General features: G+C 37.9%; 1 protein-coding gene across 3 annotated transcripts in view; it reads right to left on the bottom strand.

Moving 5' to 3' along the window:
* NAV3 (neuron navigator 3) overlaps positions 1-22,922 on the bottom strand; it is an 832,957-nt gene that overhangs the window by 578,747 nt on the left and 231,288 nt on the right. For all 3 annotated transcript variants that reach the window (XM_045463549.1, XM_045463554.1, XM_045463556.1), the window contains exon 2: positions 18,007-18,415. In XM_045463549.1, the coding sequence (XP_045319505.1) occupies positions 18,007-18,078 (72 nt within the window). In that variant the 5' untranslated portion in view covers positions 18,079-18,415. The remainder of the gene's footprint in view (positions 1-18,006; positions 18,416-22,922) is intronic.

The raw sequence follows: 22,922 nt of genomic DNA, 5'->3' as shown, positions 1-22,922 counted from the left end.
TAACTTCTTATTCTATGCTACATTCTAACCAGGACAATATTTCAATAGAAATATTCAACAGAACTTTCTGTAATTATGTAAATATACTTTGTAGTAGGGTAGCCACTAGTCACAAGCAATGACTGAGCACTTGAAATATGGCTAGTGCAAGTGAAGAACTGAATTCTTTATTTAATTTTTATTAATTTAAATTGTAATAATTACAATGCTTAGTGGATACTGCACCAGCAAGCACAGACAGAGCATTCAAATAATTTTTAAGCTCTAGTTTCTATTTTGTAGTAGCTGCTCTAACTTTACTTTCTCTTAGAATAATCCTAAATTTATATCAGGTGCTCTCTAAGACTTTTAGAAAAAACTAAACACTTCAGTTAATCAACATTCTATTAGAATTAATTTCCTCTCCACAAAAGCCTATTTTTAATTATGTTTGTAAACAAGAGTATGAAAAGCCCATTATCTCTGAAAAAAAAAACAAAAAACAAAAACAAAACTGTGCACTAATGGACTCCCAGTCTTTTTGAATACTGGAAAGAAACTAACCATATAAAACAAGCATAAAAAGGGATAATTATATTTTCTTATCCAGGAAAGTGCTCTCCTAACTGCCGAAAATAAAATCCTTCTTCAAGGAAAGATATTAATACTTTTGGCCAAATGATAGTATAAGAATTTACAGAATAGACTTCATGTACAAGGAGCTGGTGGCCAATATATTTATAATATTACAGGAAGTTTTGAGAATGGACATGCTTAATACTACAGAGATAAGTAAATCAACAAACCTATTAACTTGTGTACTTTATATAGTAGCATGGCTAATTAAAGAGTATTTTAATTTAGTTTTTCATATCTGTGTTTTCTCTTTCTTAGCAAGTGAACTGCTGGAAATTACCTTGGAGTCATTGAAACCGACTCCATCTAGGGTCCAAGGAAGTTCTACTAGAACCCAACTACCCAGCTAAAGAGTGCCTAATCAAGCAAATTGTGTTTGTTGGTAGGAAAGGAAAATGGTAGCTGATGTCTACGGGTAACTGCCTAGAGAGGAAAGACCCTGGAAACAGATCTGATGCAGGGTCCTGGTGCTGGCTGACACCTGGGAGGTGAGTTTGAATGTGACCTGAAAAGGAGGAACGTCGAATACTACAGCTACAGTAGCAAAAGCACAGTCCAGCTTGGCCCTAGGAAGCAGGATCATATTCTGTCAAAAAACATCCTGAACCACCAATAGGCAGGCATTACCAGTTAGGCAATGAAGAAACACCTGTCAGCACCATCTGGCAGTAAAACACAAAGCCATAGACTGATGAGACTGGGGTTTATCTCTACTTGGGTGGGTAAGGAGGAGTGCCCCTACCCTCCTCCACTTTCAAATGTGCCATCAGAATTCTCGAATACTACTCAGAAGTTGATAACTAGTGTCTGTGATAATATGATAGATAAGGGCATTTATAATCATTTCAAAACTTAAATAAAATTTGACTATCCTTTTACCCTATGTTTGTGAGTAAAAACAATCAAACCTTAAATATTAACTAATGTTAGCCTTAATTTTTGACACTGCTTGGAGATTGTCCAAATATCACATAAGTACGTGTATTACCAGTTTTCAGCAATTTTAAATCCTAGAGATGCCATCTCTTTTGCTTACAAAATATCGTGGATTAACTCATAAACAAATAGCTAGATGATTTGGAATGAAAGTTGTTCAACTTTTAAACCTATCATTTCTTTCATCTTCAAGAGCTGGAAGGCTTCAGAGAGTTAGTAGAAAATAAAGGACCTGCACAGAGAGTCATGCTTTGAAAATTCCACTCTTCCTTCAGAGAAATAAAGATACGAGGGTGTTTAGGCAGATAATACTCAGAAGCATTTACTCTAACCCAAAAGCCCTTGTCGTGAGTTAAAGTTTTCCTATTTTCTTATTTAACAATATACTAGCCTGAGAGCAATACAGGGATTTATAGCTTTCTTCTTTAGCTTTTTATCAAAAATTGCACCCCAATTTGGTAAGTACTCATATAGATTTTTCTTCTTTGTTCCACAGCAACAGTTCTTGAGTTTGTATCACATGCAAGGTTTCCCACACAATGTTGACCAAGACAGACAGTGTCCCTAACCTAATAGAGGCAGATTATAAACAAGCAAGCCATTAAGTGGGTAAGAAGGAAATATTGAAAGGATTACTAGAAAGAAAATCAACAGAACACAGTGATGGAGTGGATGGGAAAGCACTTTCTGGAGGAAATTACGTTAATACCCTATGCCTGAATGATGAGAAGTCATTCACGCAAAAAATAGAGCCATGAGTACTTTAGGCAGAAAGAGCTGTCAATGCCAAGGCCTGAAAGTGAGAAAACCCTTGATTGCTCAAAGAACTTACTGACAGATCACCAACACACCTTGGACAGAATGAGGGAGAGAAAAGGTGGCAGAGGATGACTTTGGGGGGAAAATGGAAATATTATGCAGCGCCCTATGGGCCATGTTAAGGAGTTCAGACTGTACTCAAAATGCACCAGAAGGTCACTGGAGGGTATTAGGAAGGTAAGTGATAAATCTAGATGTGTTAAAAAGAAAATCATGGCTATACCCATGGATATTCTTAGTATCGTATATTTAGCTGGAACACGAATTTAGCACCTGATAAGGATATGAAAGACATTTCTAAAATGGTAAGTATTACAGAAATGTAAAGGCACATTTTTATTTAACGTTTTTTTTGTACTTTTCCCCCAAAGCAATGTGGAAATCACTGCATCGGTTCATGATTCTATGAAAATATTTTACAAAGCAAAGCAGATTAAGACATTATGTTGTTTTTCGCCCCGCGTCGGGCTCTGGGCTGATGGCTCAGAGCCTGGAGCCTGTTTCCGATTCTGTGTCTCCCTCTCTCTCTGCCCCTCCCCCGTTCATGCTCTGTCTCTCTCTGTCCCAAAAATAAATAAATGTTGAAAAAAAAAATTAAAAAAAAAAAGACATTATGTTGTTTTTCAAGTTTAACCCTAAATCCTTTCCCAGTGTTAATTAGAGAATAACAAGCACATACAAGGTGTTGTTTATCTGTTATTTGCAAGCATTACAATTTGCCAAGACCAGCAACTGTTAAAAGATACAAGCCCTTCTTACCGAGACAGCATGAAGTAAAACTACTACATCGCACCTAACAATACTGTTTAATCAAGCAGCCAGTAAGAGTTTCAGAGGAAACACCTAATTTTAATAAAAACTATAAAGTATAAAGTTAACGATCAGCAGCAAAAAGTGGAAAGTATTCAGGTGAATTCATGTAGTTTCAGTCACATTCTTGCCTCAGAACTAAACGTGCCCATTTGGATTAATACCTTAGAGCCATTAGCATGAGTGAAAACAACAACATTAGGAAAATGTCGTAACTGTAGCATTGTTGAAAGATATTTATCAAAGTAGAAAGTCAGAAGGGCCGTTTGTATAAAACACTATTCGCATCTTCATTTTGCATCAGATAAATCAAACACACTATAAATTAGATCCAAAGATGGGCAGATAACCATTTTTCTTTAATATTCTCTCAAAAATGATGTAGATATGGCTTAAAATGGCTAGCAGGCGTATGTCTGGGACAGACCCCACTTCCCATTCATTTCCACCCTGGTAAGCAGATTCTGAATGTGAATGCGGTCCAACAGAACATCCTGCCTCACTGCAGGAGAGCTCGGTGGCTTACATACCTGCGTGTACTCACATGTGTCATTGGCACAGTCAGGGGACCAGGTAGCCAAGCTTTATGGGTTAGCTGGTGGCTGATGGGCTGGCAAAACTGAGAAGCTGAGAGGGAGTGTGGCCCCACCTGTGTAGACTGGCAATAATTTTTCTCCATGTAGCCTATCAAATTTAAATATGACCTGTGTCCCTTACAACATATTTTCCTAACAATTAAATGAAGCTTCCTAATGTGACTTAATGAAATCAGTCACCTTTAATAAGATAGATGGAGAACCTTGAGTGCAACTTCCCAAACGTGACAAGTCTAACGTGACTAAACCAGGTTAACTGCAGTTCCCAAATCTGGACCCTCATTTTTCACATCTTTTCAAAGTCATTTGGGAGTAGCTCTCGAAAAACATCTGCTTAAAGAAAGTGTATCATACTCACACCCACCTAGAATAAAATTTAACATGAAAACAAAAAGTCTTCATAAATTTATATTTTTTCAAACAGATTTTTAACAACCTATCAATAAGTTACATGTTTTTGAAGCACCTGGGTGGCTCAGTCACTTAAGCGTCCGACTTCAGCTCAGGGCATGATCTCACAGTTCATGAGTTCAAATCCCACATTAGGCTCTCTGCTGTCAGCACAGAGCCTGATTCTGATCCTCTGTCCCCCCCCCTCTCTGCCTCTCCCCGGCTTGTGCTGGCTTTCTCTCTCTCTCTCTCTCTCTCTCTCTCTCTCAAAAATAAACATTTTAAAAATCTTTAAAAAATAAAATAAAAAATAAATCACTGAGCAAAATAAAAAGATGCAACCGGTGAGTTCTCTCATCTGAGACCAGTTCATTGCTAAAATGGACATAAAATTACTGGACCTACAATTCCACTGAGTTGTGAGGGTGGACAGAAACACAAGTAAAAGTTCTTTGCAAACTACAGATTGCTTGCTATTCAAATATTAGTTAGGAGCCTAACCCACTTTTTTATGCAAAGAGGAGGTGATAGATACAAATGGATACATCCATTCATTAGTAATGCAGTTAACCAAGTAAATTGTATTACTGTTGCCTACCACAGAGAACTAGTAGGCACTCCATAAATACACAAATACACACTGAAGATCGCAAAATATCTCTTAAATCTGTGGTTGATTCTTTGATAATTTCCATCATCAAACAAAATATTATGCTACAATGCAATATATAGTAAAACAAAGAGCAACGTTAATAACCTGAATCCACTAACCTCCATCTCTGTCTCTGAAACAATGACTTCTCAAAACCTGATGAGTTATCAAAACCTGGAAGATAGCAAGCAATATGTAGAACCTTCTACATACACTGTAGAAGTATATCCATTGGGGGGCGCCTGGGTGGCTCAGTCGGTTAAGCAGCCGACTTCGGCTCAGGTCATGATCTCACGGTTCGTGAGTTCGAGCCCCGCGTCGGGCTCTGTGCTGACAGCTCAGAGCCTGGAGCCTGTTTCAGATTCTGTGTCTCCCTCTCTCTCTCTCTGACCCTCCCCCATTCATGCTCTGTCTCTCTCTGTCTCAAAAGTAAATAAACATTAAAAAAAAAATTAAAAGAAAAAAAAAGAAGTATATCCATTAGGCACTAAGGAACCACTTTACCATTATGCAAAAATGCTCATAAGAAATTGCTTCTAAACAAGCAATGTAACATTGAACATTTTTAATGGATTTTTAACAAGTACATGCTCTGCTGTAATATGTGTCAAGAAACATTTATAAAGAATAATTTATTCCAGGGGCTCCTGCGTGGCTCAGTCAATTAAAGATCCGACTTCGGCTCAGGTCATGATCTCACAGTTCATAGGTTCCAGCCCTGCATCGGGCTCTATGCTGACGGCTCAGAGCCTGGAGCCTGCTTTGGATTCTGTGTCTTCTCTGTCTCTCTCTCTCTCTCTCTCTCTCTCTCTCTCTCTGCCCCTCCCCTGTTCGTGCTCTCTCTCAAAAATAAATAAACATTAAAAAAAGAATTAAAAAAAGCATTTATTCCATGAAATATGAAAAATTGGTCATAAAGAATGATTCTAAAAATGAGAAAAAGGTATTTATTTTTACTGTATTAATGCTTGGAATGGACATCTCCAGATTCAAATTAAAGCACAATAACTGTGCATGTCTATGAAACATACAAATGACTGAATATACCGAACTTAGTTTTAAGTCAAGGAAAATCAATACATATGGGGATGGATCCTCCAAATGAGTTTTAAGTCAGTTGTTGAAAATTGTGAGTGCATTTCCTGTATATATCATGTAAGAAACACTGCTTAGGACCCAGGCCAATTGAAAAAACTACCTAGTGCAGCTGAAAGACTAATAAAATAGCAGTCCTTAGTCTCCCTCTAAAAAACCTCTAAGCTCCCTTGATCCCCAAGTTACACAGAGGAGGATAATCAAGCTCAAGGAAGTAAAGCACAGAAACTATACATATGCTACTAGAATGTTAATACCTTGATGGCAAACATCACTTATTAATATATTTGCCCATGTTGTCTTATATGTATCTTCAAACATACAGAAAAGTTTAAACAATTTTACAGTAAACACCTTTATACATACCACTAGTTGGTACGTATGGTTAACATTTTACCATGTTTGCTTCATCACATATCTTCATTATATACATTTTTACGGGGCGCCTGGGTGGCTCAGTCGGTTAAGCGGCCGACTTCGGCTCAGGTCATGATCTCGCGGTCAGTGAGTTCAAGCCCCGCGTCGGGCTCTATGCTGACAGCTCAGAGCCTGGAGCCTGTTTCAGATTCTGTGTCTCCCTCTCTCTGACCCTCCCCCATTCATGCTCTGTCTCTCTCTGTCTCAAAAATAAATAAACGTTAAAAAAATTTACATACATTTTTACACTCTCAATCTCACATTGGTAATGAAAGAAATAAAGCCTGCATCAACTGAGAATTTTCCTCAAGTTCAATGTTCTTTATATCCTCTTGAAAACAGAAACAAAACTCATCCTAAATATGTAGGATTTAGAAAATACTTTTTTATTTAAAATGTACCATGAGCTAAGGATAACTGTATTTATCAATATGTCATGGCCAGAAAATATTTTGGTTTATCAAACTTGTCATCCTAAGAAAATTAAAGCCTTTGAACTCACAGACATCTTTTCTGGCTGGCTCTAGGGTTGATCTCTAGTCACACGTAGTTAACCTGATAGCCATACTTTCAGATGAAATTCCCTCGGTACCAACTATCCTCAGACTCTCTCCAGAAAACAGGCAAACTAAGCCTTGGACTCACATGAACTACTAACACCAAGTTTAATATAAGTCAAGAAACAATGCTCAGACCCACCACCCACCTTAAGCTCTAGTGCATAATCCAGGATTGGTTGGTTCCACTTCGGTGTTTTGGGGAGCAGGGAGGGAGAGTTTGTTCCCACTCCCTAATAAAGAAGCCCTTCACATTTTGGGAAGGCTAATGTTATGAGTGCTTAAATTGTTAAACACAGATGGTAGAGAGAAGTCTAAAATGAGTTGCTGTGATTACAACTAACCAGGAAGTCATTCAGGACCAGCATTTCCGGACCTCATAGGAAGTCAAGTGATGAGAAGGGAGGAACACTTGTGCCCATTAACTCACATTCTGGCCTATGCACATGGGAAAATAAACCATGCCCAACTCTTTAGTTCACCCCAAAAGCTACCAATTATTGAGTGTTTTGTAGGTACAAGGCATTGCTCCAAATGCTTTATATATAATTGTTTTAAATATTCTCATTTTATAAAATAACACAAATGAGAAAACTAGGAGACGACAGAGTTGAGTAATTTCAGTAAGTGCCAGAAATCAAATTCAGGCATCTAATTCTAGATCCTTTGCTTTTCACTGTTTATTACACTACTTTTTACTAGATCCTCCCAAAGACGTTGCTAGCCTGATGGGTGAGGTCATGAGTGAAATATTGGGCCAAGTTTTATTATTGGGCAGTGTTTCTTTCTACTAAAGGTAAGATCATGGGCATCATCACTTCTTTTTTTTCCACTGTATTGCTCATCTGTGATAAACTCCCCCCCGCACGGTCCTCCTCTTTGGGTAGGTTCTCTGTCCATCTTCATCCACACAACTAACATAGTTAGTATTTTTAGGTCAGCTCACTGGAGCAGTGATCCAAGTTTTGAGGGTAGTAGGAAACCCACATTTGGCTTCTGGAACTGAAGCACCATAGCATCTAAGAGAAGATCTACTTTTAGGAGAGTTTGGGAGCATTTACATGCATGCTCTTTTCATAAAGCTAGTTCTTTGTTCCCACTTAGACATTGTTTTGTGTATATTTAGTTTCCCCAGCAAGGAACCCTAAAGGAAAAGAAGACTGAATAGGAAGATTTCATATAAAAACCCATGCCAAACAATAGATTCAGTAAATGTCTCATAATTGTGTTTTGGTTTTTAGTGAATAGGTTGAAGAAGGCAAGAGATGGGGAAAGGAGCTCACAGCTCCTTCAACAACTTCTTAGGACAATTTGTGCTGCAGAGGCCGTTGACAATGGGGTGGCGGTGGGAGGTGGCAGCAGCTGTCCTGTGAGTGGGTCATCTCTTAATTGAGTGTTTATAAGTCAGGGCCAGCCATATTGTACAAGCGAGGGCCAGCACACCACCATTATCTGGGTGTGTACTTAGGATATCCAAAAATAAAATAGGAATAAATAAACGAGATAGAATTCCTGAAAAATTTAAATTCCAAATAACTGTGTTAACTTAGAGTCCAACACTAGCTGATGGAAACAAATACACCATATTGGTCCAGAACCTCAGATACAGAATGTCTTAGTTTAGGCTTCTGCCAGAGTAGAATCTGAAAGAATAATTCAAGTGCAAGTAGTTAACTTAGCTGATGATGCCAGGAAATACTGGGAGAGAAGTTGGGAAGGGAGATAGGAACCAGAACACAGAAAATAAAAGGCATCTTACTCCAACAGTGGGTAACTAAAGCTTAATCAAATAATCCAGTGAAGAAATGGGCAGAAAACATGAATAGACACTTCTCTAAAGAAGACATCCGGATGGCCAACAGGCACATGAAAAGATGTTCAGCGTCGCTCCTTATCAGGGAAATACAAATCAAAACCACACTCAGGTATCACCTCACGCCAGTCAGAGTGGCCAAAATGAACAAATCAGGAGACTATAGATGCTGGAGAGGATGTGGAGAAACGGGAACCCTCCTGCACTGTTGGTGGGAATGCAAACTGGTACAGCCGCTCTGGAAAACAGTGTGGAGGTTCCTCAAAAAATTAAAAATAGACCTACCCTATGACCCAGCAGTAGAACTGCTAGGAATTTACCCAAGGGATACAGGAGTACTGGTGCATAGGGGCACTTGTACCCCAATGTTTATAGCAGCACTCTCAACAATAGCCAAATTATGGAAAGAGCCTAAATGTCCATCAACTGATGAATGGATAAAGAAATTGTGGTTTATATACACAAAGGAGTACTACGTGGCAATGAGAAAGAATGAAATCTGCTCCTTTGTAGCAACGTGGATGGAACTGGAGAGTGTTATGCTAAATGAAATAAGCCATAGAGAGAAGGACAGATACCATGTTTTCACCCTTATGTGGATCCTGAGAAACTTAACAGGAACCCATGGGGGAGGGGAAGGAAAAAAAAAAGAGAGAGGTTAGAGTGGGAGAGAGCCAAAGCATAAGAGACTCTTAAAAACTGAGAACAAACTGAGGGTTGATGGGGGTGGGAGGGAGGGGAGGGTGGGTGATGGGTATTGAAGAGGGCATCTTTTGGGATGATCACTGGGTGTTGTATGGAAACCAATTTGACAATAAATTTTATATATTAAAAAAAAAAAGAAAGAAAAATGAGATACCAAAAAAAAAAAAAGAAAGAAAGAAAGAAAAAAGAAATCTTGCCATTTGCAACTACGTGGATGGAACTAGAGGGTATTATGCTAAGTGAAATTAGTTAGAGAAAGACAAATATCATGTGACTTCACTCATATGAGGACTTCAAGATACAAAACAGATGAGCTTAAGGGAAGCAAAAAGAACATAAAACCAGGGAGGGGGACAAAACAGAAGAGACTCATAAATCCGGAGAACAAACAGAGGGTTACGGGAGGGGAGAGGGGATGGGCTAAATGGGTAAGGGGCACTAAGGAATTTACTCTTGAAATTGTTGTTTCACTATATGCTCACTAACTTGGATGCAAATTAAAAATAAATAAATACAATATATTTAAAAAAAAAAAAAAAAAAGCTTAGTCCCACTGAGAAGCTCTCAGGCATGATCTCTAGGGCAGTGCTTCTCCAATACTGCTGTGCATTAATGAACCACCTGGATATCTTGTTCAAATGCACATTCTGATTCAGTAGTTCTGGTGTGGGGCCCGAGACTCCGCATTTCTTATACATTTCTGATTAGAATACTGTTACTGTTCCTCAGAACATTCTTAGAAGACTTGATGATTTTCTGCTTATTTCTCATAAAAATTGCCCAACTTTGCATACAAAACTGACAGAATTTCTTATGTCCGGTGCTTTTAGAACATATCATTAAATCTGCTTTGCTTCATGTAACTCTTGTCCCGGGCATTTGTGTATTCACTGAGTATCATGTCTGGGAGACATCTGGTCAGTCCCCATGTAGGAAAAAAAACAAAAAATGCTGCCACCCTGTCCTCATGTGATTAAATCAGATGGCTCTGCTCACCAGCAAGTAGCCTGCTGTACAAGACACAAACCAGACAAGTCATTGCACTCCCCGTATCATCCCACTCCCAGCTCATGGCATCCCACTCTGACTCTTCTCTGCTTACACATGTTCTTGCTTCCCACTCCATTCTGGTGCCAACGTGTACTCTGATTTCATGATTAATCTCAAATCTTTGACCCGTGGAAATGAGCAAGTCCCCCCCCCGCCCCCAATTTTGATGTTCAGCACTTTTTAATGGTATTTTTATGTGCATTTATAGGTTTTTTGTCCATGTGGCTACCTCAGGGTTAGCTTTGTAGAAATCTCAGTCTACCCTTTTATAATTACCTGGAACCTCGAAGGAGGCAAGTGGACACAGGTGAACTATTAGTTTAGAATTACTGTGCTATGAGGTGCTTGGGGGGCTCAGTCTGTTAAAAGTCAGACTTCGGGGCGCTTGGGTGGCGCAGTCGGTTAAGCGTCCGACTTCAGCCAGGTCACGATCTCGCGGTCCGTGAGTTCAAGCCCTGCGTCAGGCTCTGGGCTGATGGCTCAGAGCCTGGAGCCTGTTTCCGATTCTGTGTCTCCCTCTCTCTCTGCCCCTCCCCCATTCATGCTCTGTCTCTCTCTGTCCCAAAAATAAATAAACGTTGAAAAAAAAAATTAAAAAAAAAAAAAAGAGACTTCAACTCAGGACATGATCTCACACTTCATGAGTTCGAGCCCCGCGTAGGGCTCTGTGCTGACAGCTCAGAGCCTGGGGCCTGCTTCAGATTCTGTGCCTCACCCTCTCTCTGCCCCTCTCCCACTCACACTCTGTCTCTGTCTCTCAAAAATGAACAAACGTGGGGCGCCTGAGTGGCTCAGTTGGTTAAGTGTCTGACTTCAGCTCAGGTCATGATCTCGTGGTCCGTGAGTTTGAGCCCCACATCAGGCTCTGTGCTTACAGCACAGAGCCTGGAGCCTGTTTCAGATTCTGTGTCTCCCTCTCTCTGACCCTCCCCTGTTCATGCTCTGTCTCTCCCTGTCTCAAAAATAAATTAAAAAAACGTTAAAAAAAAAATTTTTAAATAAATAAATGTTAAAAAAAATTTTTAAAAATGAACATTAAAAACTTTAAAAAAATAAAATTAAATTAAAAAATAAAATGACTGTGCTATGTTCAAAAGTATTTATCCATATGGTCAAATGGAGGAAAGTCTCAATCCTTTTGGGAACATAATTTTAAAGAGAAACTGACAATGATATGATTGGCCATTCAAAACAGGTCACACAATATTATAATATCTGCTTTAAAAAGTTGTATGTGTATGCATACACACACTAGATATAAACACATAAAAATATAATAATATATGTATTGAAAGGTAAGAGCAAGTCAGTCTATTGATGTATTCCAAGTTTTCTGTATTGCATGTGGTCACATTTTTCCAATATATTTTAGATGAAAAAATTAGTTTCAGTCATTCCTTTATGGAATGATAAAAGCCAGAATTCACATGTTAATACCAAAACAGAAAAAAGTATTTAAGAATAAACAGGAATTAAAACTTACTAAACTTTATATCTTAGTAATCATTATTATCATTGAGAACATAATTAATGACAAGTAATAACCAAACAACAACTAACATGTAATTTTGCCTTCAAAATGCTCAAAATGTGTATCACATCACTCAAGTATCATCCATCCATCTTGGGCCTGTTGTATCTGTTTATTCTTATGAAGATTATGCAGTCATTACACCTGTTGACATCTAAAATTCACCAATCAGGAAACAGAACATGGTCTAGTTTAGAACCAAGGAGTAGAACCATTAAGCATGGTACACAATATTCACTTTTATCTATTACCAATTCTTCCTGTTAGCACAAATACTGTTTACACTGAAAACATATGTGGTCAGGACCAAAAAGGCAAGTGGCCATATAAACTTTCAGAAGAGGTCTATTTGAGGACCACCTATGCTATGATAGAAGAAGCTTTAAAAGAAGTTTTATCCAAGTTCACATCTGAGAGAGAAGTTTCTAGAATCACTGCTCAGCAGAAAAAGAGCCCACCTTATGTAATTCATTCTTTGAGAACTCCAGGTAAAATGGCTGGGAGACAGCTGTTTGCAGCAGCTTTTTTAAGACACACAACAGGGGCAGAAATTAGGGGCAGTATCACAGAATGCCACAATTCCAGTACTAGTTTCTTTGTGAACGTGGCCTTCATATTTGTGTCTCCACATGGATTCCAGATTTATATAATATCATTGCCGAATACCTGCTCAATGAATTTCAAAAATTAAAAATTTGGCTAATCAGCAACCAGATGATTCATCAATTTTGTTGAAACCCACAGATAATCGATTCATATTAGCAGTCATGCTTCACATTGGATGATTAATAAATGATGTGACTTTGTTTCAGAAACCTCGTGCTCCCTTACGGACCTTTTAACATATCTCAGACATACTAACAAAAAAGAAGTCAGGCAGATTTATGAAAATAAAGCACCATGTAATGAGTCCATCCTTCAAGAAGATCAAAGAATGAATGAAAAGCCTAGATCTATTCTAAGCCTTTTCTAGGGACTTATCTTCATATTTTCTCTTAAGAACACAGATTTTTAATCAGCTTCCAACATCAACAATTTCAAGTAGTTCTCAACACCTGTGAGGATAATCCCAATCAGCACACTAAAAGAAAAATAGTAAATGAAAAATTGGGCTAGATTTAAACTGATAAATTATTTTTGCTCTATAAAGCACTGGTAATCATTGTGAGCAAGGTTTTCAGTAAAATTATTGGAGTAGCCTAACATAGTTGTCTGCAGTTATGAACCTGGACCACACTCTTCTGTTTGATGTCAACTGAAAAACAAACAAAACTAGTCTATGGGGAGAGACACTGATGAAGCCCTCAATGGCACTTGCAGATGATGCTTTTTCTAAACCCTATCTAAACTTGATTTTAAGTCCACAACATCACTGGAGTTGCCCTTCAAATAGCAAGCTTTGTCCATATCAGCATCCCCTTTTCTCTTAATTACTACAATCATTTCTCTCATTTTACATGACTTTCCACATCTCAGGCTCCCATTCACTACACTCAGATTGTTACTTTTGAAATAATTGCCATCTCTTTTTTTTTTTTTTTTTAATTTTTTTTTTCAACGTTTATTTATTTTTGGGACAGAGAGAGACAGAGCATGAACGGGGGAGGGGCAGAGAGAGAGGGAGACACAGAATCGGAAACAGGCTCCAGGCTCCGAGCCATCAGCCCAGAGCCCGACGCGGGGCTCGAACTCACGGACCGCGAGATCGTGACCTGGCTGAAGTCGGACGCTTAACCGACTGCGCCACCCAGGCGCCCCTTGCCATCTCTTAAGAAGACATGATGTGTTAGAATTTATCTCGAGCTTTTTGCAAGGCAGTGTGAAAATAATGCTAATATGTAAAAGATATGATTTTAGGCAGTAAAAACATATGACATCAATCTTAGACATTTCCATAAACGTAAATATCTCTGCATATATTCAGTAATACTCTTCATCCCTTTCTGCTTCAGAGAACAGGAAAACAAAGTTATTCCAACAGGTCACTAAATATTTATTGCATTTCATTGCCATAATTTCAAAATGTGTGTCCCTGTTACCTTTTTCAGCACAACCTAGCAAACTGTTGACTATGACAAATGCTTTGTTTCAATACACAAAATATTCATGGACCAATAAAGCAGTGTCCCAGGGCTGTCTGAACTGCAAACTGCTGCAGTTGAGTGACAGTAAAACCTACTGAGCTCTGCTTTTCAGTTCAAGTTCACAATTAATTAAATAGAAGTGACGTTTGTACCTATTGGGCTTTCACTGTTCCAGGGGCTTCTGCAGAAAGAATCCCACAAAGCAATAAAATTAGTGGAAAGCAATATCCCGAACTCACTGGCACAAGGAGCAAACATGGGTCAAAAGGTCAAGTTTTCAAAAATAAAACACCTCATTATGGGCATTCAGGAGCTTTGAGATGCCAGGATCATTTTCCCATCTGGGACATTCCAGAAAGAGAATGCCAAGTGCAAGATAATGGGCCAACGCTAACTGACCATTCTACTGATAAAAATCACAGGAATCAAAAAGAGAATTGAATTCCACCTACCCCTACACTAATCCAGGTTGAGTTGAGATTCTTAGAAGTATTCTCAGCTCCTATAAGATCCACATCTCTGGTTTATCCATAATGAAGAGTTCTTCAGATAGGACTTGTAGATATACCTTTTAACTTTATCTATGTTTTCCAGATTTAGTCAGGTGATGGGGCATTATTTTAAAGAAGCCTAAGGAGTCACACACATCTTGAAAGCTTTAATTTTGAATAATGGTATATATATTATTTTATTTTTATTTTTGTATATTGTATATACATATATATTGTATATATATTTTTGAGGAACTTGTCATTAATTTTACAGGACCAAATTTCTTAAGGAGAGACGGAAAAGGTAAAACCACCTTTCATCTTTATAGAAAGACACTTTCTTCATGAACTGGAAAGGACCAAGCATGCTCCTGGCATAGTAAGCACTCCATAAATTACCTCTTCCCTGAGGACATTCCCTACTCACCAGAGTCGCACACATACAAACTCACGTGCCCAGTATCCTAACGGTTTCTATTTGGAAGTAGAGCACACTAAGTACAAATTCATACATTTTAAATCAAGAACAAAAGCTAGTGGGGTGCCTGGGTAGCTCAGTGGGTTAAGTGTCTGACTCTTGATTTCGGCTCAGTTCAGGATCTGGCAGTTCATGAGATCGAGTCCCACATTGGGTTCTGCAATCACAGCATGGAGCCTGCTTGGGATTCTCTCTCCCCCTTTCTGTCCTCCCCCAAAATAAATAAAGAAAAAAAAAAGAACAAAAATCTAACGAGTTATTTGTAGACTGAACAAAAAAAATCAGCAGGGCAGTGTTCAAAATAGGAGCCTATATTGAAGTCAGTTCCATGCATCTTGCTTTAAATATCTACCGCAGGCCACAAACACTGTGAGAAGAACACATTTTTTCAGTAGTATCAAAAAGATGCTTCACCTCTGGATTAAGTCACGAGTTGGAATAAATGTCTTTTATTTCACTGTTGTGAAACACTGTGCCTGTTAAATTAATTCATCACAAAGGACTACAAACACTCGAAGTAATTGCATGAATGATTTTATAATCTCTGTTGGCAATTGTGGGTGGCAGGGCTGTGCCCAGAGTTTAGTCTACGAAGATTTATAATGTTACGTTTCATTTTTCTCCTCAATGCAAACTCAAAAAACTGTCATTGAGACTAGGGGTTCCTGCTGACACTTCAATCTGAATCTTAAGTCCTTATCAATTAATCGATCAACATCTGAATTTCTAGCTGACTCAATGTGAATGCTCACACAAATCGGACACCCAGGAAATCATTAGTATCCCATTTTCTGTCTTGATAATGCTCACTGAAAATGTTCATGCCTCCTCCCATCTCCCTACCGACTAGAAGGCTACAGTTGAATGGGGATCCTCTTGTCCCACACTACCACACTGGTCTTTTTAATTTTCCCACAGAGCCATGGCTCTCCATAGTTTGCCTAAACTCTATTAGTATTATTTATGAGCTGAACAGTCCTTTGTGAACTGGCCTGGGAAACGAAGCCTCATTAGAGACCATTGTTTAAAGTTTCATACAAGGAATTTTCAGAATTACTTGAAGAATTCATTCCATTCTTCAGCTTGCAATCCCTTCTGTGTTTGCAGAAAGAATCTCTTATTCAGGAAAGAAAATGATAGCACCTGCAGGGGTGCTTTTCTTTCCCGCCAGAAAAGCAGGACTTCCTCCAAAAGTCAGATTTTTGTATTATCAACCGCTTACCTATTACTTGCTTCCCTCTTAACCAATCTAATACAGTAAGCAAATTACCCATCATAGTTAAGGACATTAAAAAAAATGTAGATAGAGGGGCGCCTGGGTGGCTCAGTCAAATGAGCGTCCGACTTCGGCTCAGTTCATGATCTCACAGTTCCTGAGTTCGAGCTCCACGTTGGGCTCTGTGCCCACAGCTCAGAGCAACTGGAGCCTGCGTATGCTGTGCCTCCCTCTTTCTCTGCCCCTCTCCCGCTTGCACTCTCTGCAAACGTTGAAAAAAATTTTTAACGTTGAAAAAAATTTTTAAATAAATAAAAATTATAGATAGAGAAAATGATCAAACAGCCCCTCCGTAGTTAAGAAATTTCAGAGAGTGGTTTAGATGGAAACTAATCTTGCCATCTATTTGGAATAACACCCTTAGTATCAGCAGAAGAAAAAAATGCTGACCACTTGAAACACCAACAACATTCCTGGTAACACACTTATTTGTGCAGAAATTTATATCCACATTGAAGTCGAAATTGACTCTAGGCATCTTGGATTTTATGCTACTTAGTATTTCCAAGACTTACTTATACTGCAGGTAAACCCAATGAAAGAACCAGTTGGGCATAAATAATCCATCCATTTCTGCCCGGATTGATGCACAGCAATCACTGTAGCCCCTCTTCTAGTGGCACTAGTCAAAACGTCAGAACAAATTAACAAGCTATTGTCTACATGGCCTCTTCGAAACTTTCTACCTCCAAAACTGCAAAAGAGCTAGTTGTCTCCTGGGAGTACAAAAGGACTAGTCAACAAATTTCTAAGACAGATGTAAACACAAACTTTAATCATGCCCTTAGATCCAGGTGTAAATAAAAATATCCTTTCTATTATCTCATTATTCCTTGATTTTGTGACTTAGCCACTGGGTCCCCACACACCTCTCCTATACTAATGGAATCAATGAAAGCACCACAAAAGAGAATATATTTTATTAAGAGTGGGATTTCTCTCCTGGTACCATCTTTGACCCTTCTAGTAAGTACTCTCTGGATGATTCTCACTATAGCACAGCAGTTTAGCAGGTAAGAATTTCTAAGAAGGTAGAAAAATGAGGCTTAAGTGCAAACCTCAGCATTGAATTCCCAGCTTCTCACTCAGAACCTCTCTAACCCCATTTAAAAATAAATATTAGCACAGCACTATTTTGATATTTTCCATTAGTTCCTTTGACATCACACATGAAGAGTCAAACCAAAGCTCACAGCTTCCTCATGACTCTCTTTCCAGGCCAGCTGTAAAAATGAGAAGGCTTAAGTTGATGTGCCCCAAGGACATGAAATCGGAGAATTTCAAATGCCAACTACACCTTCTATTGGCAGCAAGGCAGGTGTTCTCTTTTAGGAGCACTCTAACTTGCTCCATTACTCTAGCAATGCCCCATGACTCATACCTAATCCTGGATCTCAGAAAACTGTTCCACGAGGTCAGGCCAGCAGGTCACTAGAACACAGTCAAGAGTGAGAGAACATCACAGAATCCTTTGCCAACCTATTGGATGGATGAATTCAGAAGATTTCAGAAACAAAACCACCAACTGGTAATGAGATCCAGACCCAAAGCTATACATGGCTATATGGAGGGATTTATTTCCATGAAATAGTATGTTATTTTATCTCCTAAACCACATTCATTTGCAATTCAGAAAATTCTCACTAAGCATAAACAAAAAGGACCAAACAAAAAGAAATGTATTGCATTACCTTCTTCTGATCTTCTAGCTTGTGACTCACTGGATTCTTCCCATGTCTGCTCATCTCTGAAGAGACATCCATCACAGTGGGTTCTTGCTTTTCAAAATGGAATCTCTTCAAATAGGCAGCAACCTAATCCAAGATGCAATCACCAGGAAAACACCGGCATGCCACATTTCCCATCACACACTGTCTCTGAACTTCCTCAACTCCAAGGAGTGATTAAAAAGTCCATTTATTGAATGGAAAAGATGAATTTTGCAATGTACTCCCAGGACTTTCCAAATCAGCATATCGTTTTTAAATGTTGATGTCTCAAAAAGCAAAATATTCATCCAGGAATTTTAACTCCAACTGCTATCTTTTTCTTTCTTCACAGTTTTCCATTTTAATAAATAATTACACAGTTCCCCTTAACCTGTGATTAAAAAAAAAAGTACACAGTTAATTCTCACCCCCATCATTTACAGTATAATTAATGAAAAATTACCTAAAATGTGCAATTTAGAAAAACAATGTAGGCATGGATTATATTTCACATAAAAGCAATAGCTGGTGAAAGGCATTATTCTTTACCCCTCTGGCCTTTAAAATACCAATTACAACCTGACTCAAAGCAGAATATTAAAACTAGGGATTCACAGCACATCAAAGCTAAAAGTCAATAGGGAATACATATACACTCATCAAACATGCATATATGCTCCATGGATCCACTCGTTAATTTCAGTATTCACAGAACTAAAGAATTTAAAACGAGCCCAATATACTTAGACATGATGTTAGACTGACAGCTCTCATAAATAACTTAAATTTCAAAATGAATTTATAAAGTTGTTATTATTACTCTATTTTAAGATGAAGAGACTGAGATGGTAAGCAAATTTTTTAAGTCTAGTAAGTAGTAACAGGACTAGAATTAGAATTCAGATAACTTTGAACCCAAACCCATTCTTTTTTTTAATTTTTTAAGTTTTTTATTTTAGAGAGCAAGAGAGAGCATGTGAGTGGGGGCAGAGGAAGACAGAGAGAGAGAGACAGAGACAGAGACAGAGACAGAGACAGAGACAGAGACAGAATCGTAAGCAGGCTCCACACTCAGCAGGGAGTTCAACTTGGGGCTCAATCCCACGACCCTGGGATCATGACCTAGGCTGAAATCAAGAGTCAGACACTCAACCGACTGAGCCAGCCAGATGTCCCACAAAACCCATTCTTTGTCCTAGACATAGATGTCTCAATTCATATTATATATTTTGTCCACAAGCATACCATAAATTAGTTTGTCAGGTGCCTTGCTGAATTATGAATGCACAATTTTCTCCTTTAAAAAGTCATATAAGCCAGTGGTTTCCAAACCCTGCTAGAAAATGAAATAATCTGGAAATAATCTTAATTACACAGATTTATTGGGTCCACCCAACATGACTAACGTAGAAGCTATAAAGGAGTGCTTGGAAATGTACATTTTTTTATTCATTTCCTTGAAACACTCCTGATGTAGGAAACCACTGAGGAATTGAGACCTCCCACTACTGTAGGGCTTCCCAAACTTGTCTCCATTTTGGAGTCATAGGGAAGCTTCAAAAATTACTGATTCTTATGTCCCATCCCAAAGACTCTTATTTAGTCTGTATATGGCCTGAGTCTTCAAACCACTGCCCTAATATATAAAATCCCTTAACATAATTGACCAACAACTGCCTAAGTACATTACACAAGAGAAAACAGTTATCTTGGGAGGCAGTTCTTTCCATATGGAAGCAGTCTTTAAATTTCTGGCCTTGAAATAAGTCTTCCTAATTTGGAGATCAATTCTGCATTCCTAAATACTTCTGTATATTTGTGGTTATTTATATCCTTGTAGTCATCAATGTACACAAAACATTTTTAATTTCCCCTTGTATCTGACAAGTCTTCAAGTAGCACCTTAGCCAGGTTAACCATCCCTACACCTTCACCAATTCCCCATCACCCTGGTTATTTACTTAAGAGGTTCACTTTTTACATGACTCATTAACTACACTATCAAGAGCTGAGCACCAGGGTTCAGCATGATGTATTCCTTTTAAGAACCTCACTGCCAGGTCCCACAAAACATGCCAGGCCAAGCATAAAATAAATGATAAACTAAATAGATACTGTCTGAAAAATCAGCACCTGACTGCCTTTTGTACCTTTCCATACAGTTTCCTGTCTAGCCATTATTTCCCCAAGTCTTGTTCCTTCCTCAAGTCCTCTGATGTGCTGCAGAGGTACACCTAGTTTATGTACTAATGGGAATGTTACCAGCAAAGAAAACAGCATGGGCCAAGTCTGGGACATGAGAGAACACATGGCCCATATGAGCTCAGAGTAATTCGATGAGGAGTCACTGAAATTTCTTAAGAAGAAATGAAGCATAATAGAATTTGTGGTTTTAAAAGTTCATCTTACCTGCAATATGCAAGATAGATGGGAGGGAACAAAACCTGTGACAGAAAAACCTTATAGATGCTGCTTCAACAATCAAATAAAGAGACAGTAGCATCCTGAACTAGTGCAGGAGCTGATGAAATGGAATGACAAAACTAAGTAATATGATATTTTAAAGGTACAGTTGATGGAAATGGTACCTGATTAGACATGAGTGTGGGTGTGTGATGTAAGGATGCATTATTCCTATTAGCACAGGAAGGATAATATCATTATCTAAAACAGCAAATCCCCCAAGAGAAGCACTTTGGATAAAATGACTTGTAAAGCACACAAAAGATGCTTGCTAAAATCCAGAAAATTACAAGCCAATCTCACCGATGGACACAGAAGCAAAATTCCTAAAGGAACATGAACTGAATCCAACAATGTACAAGATGGATCATACACCAATTCCAAGTTGGTCCTATGCCAGGAATAAAGATTGGTTTAAGGTTTGAAAATGAATCAGTAAAATTCACAGTAATGAAATAAGGAAGAAAAATGATATGCCCATCTCTATTGGTGCAGAAATATAATTTGACAAATTAAACACTGATTCATCACGCAAACACACACACACACACACACACACACACACACACACACACACCCTTGGCAAAGGAGGACTAGAAAAGGATTTCTATAATCTTCCCTTATCTGATAAAGTGTATTCACAAAATATCTATAGTAAACATCATACTTGTAAAAAATTAAAGACTTTCCATCTGCTCAGGGACAGCACATAAATAACTACCAATGTAAATTCTCTTCAATATTGTAAATATTGTACTTAAAGTCCTACCATGCAGTGATACAAGAAAATATGAGAGAAAGAAAAAGGGAAGGAGAGGGATACAGGCATGCAGTGAAAGCACTGGAAAGGAAGAAATATAACTTTTATTTGGAAATGTTATGATGATGTATACAGAAAATATCAAAGAATCAAGAGTTAAATTACTAGAATTAATAATTGAGTTTGCAAATTTCCTGGATACAAAATCAATGCATAACATCCCTTTATATTCCTTTATAATGGCAACAAATATTCAAAAAGATGAAATTTTAAGAAGATACTATTTACAGTGGCATTAAAAATATCAAATATCTTGGAGTAGATCTCATAAAAGATGGTTGAAAACTTTATAATGAAGCAATAAAACAGCAAAAAATCAAAATATAAATAGAGCACTATGCTATATTCATGGACTGTAAGATTTAACACTGCAGAAACACCAATTCATGCCTAAAAAATTTGTAGACACAGTCCATTACCAAACAAAATTCCCGGTTTTGTTTTTATAACATCAGAAGATGCTTCTAAAATATATATGGGAAAGCAAAATACCAGGAAAATCCAAGACATTATGAAGAACAAGTTTCAACTATCTGCTCTGCCAAATGTTGAGAAATATAAACCAACAGTAAACACAATGGGATATAACTGATGCAAGGATAGACAAGTTAACCAATGGATTCAGAAGCCCAGAAACAAACTCTTAACACATATGGGTCACTTGATTCAGTGCAAAGGTAGGATTGCAAAGTGAAAGGAAGAAGTTTTCTCAATAGAGTTCTGGCTCAATTAGACATTCATGTGGGTACAAAGTGAAATTTGACCTCTGCTTCACATCAATAATCAATTCCAGGTGGAGTGTACATATACCTGTGACAAGATAATAATGCCTCTGCAAGAATATATTAATGATCTGAAGGAAGAGAAACAAGAGGTCATAAGCACTAAACATAAAGAAAACATGGTAGCTAAGATAATATTAAAATCAAGAACTTTTATTCATCAGATTACACCAATAAGAAAATATAAATGCAACCCAGAGTAGGAAAAGGTACTTGTTATACATATAACTACATATAAAAACATTTAAAAATTAAGAAAAGACAAAAAAAAAAAAAAACAGACAAAAAATTTGAATAGGTGCTCCAAAAAGAGAAAAGTCACAGACATGGAGAACAGATTAGTGGTGGGGAGAAGGATGGGGAGAAGGATGTGTGATGTGAGGAAGCCCTATATTAATAGAATAATTCTATCTTGATTGTGGAGGTGGTTACATGAATCTATACATGCAATAAATTTATACACACACACAAAAGAGTGCAAAGCTGGTGAAATATGAATACGTTCTTATAAGTGTACCAGTGTCAATTTACTGGCTTTGATACGTACTATAGTTACACACAGTGTTATCAACTGGAGAAACTAGGTACAGAAATAAAACTTCCCTGTACTTTTTCCCCCCACTTCTCATGAATTTGAAATTATTTAAAAATAAAAAGTGAGAAGAAAAGAGGATGCACAAATGCCAACAAGCATGAAAAAGTAAACACCCTCATTTATATTAGGAAAATGCTAGTGTAAACCAAGGTTTATAATTTTCAAAAATGGCAATACCCTCAACAAAGGTTTAGAAGAAACATACCTCAACATAATAAAGGCCATATATGAAAAACCC

The sequence above is a fragment of the Leopardus geoffroyi genome, chromosome B4 (assembly GCF_018350155.1).
Source record: "Leopardus geoffroyi isolate Oge1 chromosome B4, O.geoffroyi_Oge1_pat1.0, whole genome shotgun sequence".
NCBI classification, from domain to species: domain Eukaryota; kingdom Metazoa; phylum Chordata; class Mammalia; order Carnivora; family Felidae; genus Leopardus; species Leopardus geoffroyi.
This window is presented reverse-complemented; position numbering and strand designations above follow the sequence as displayed.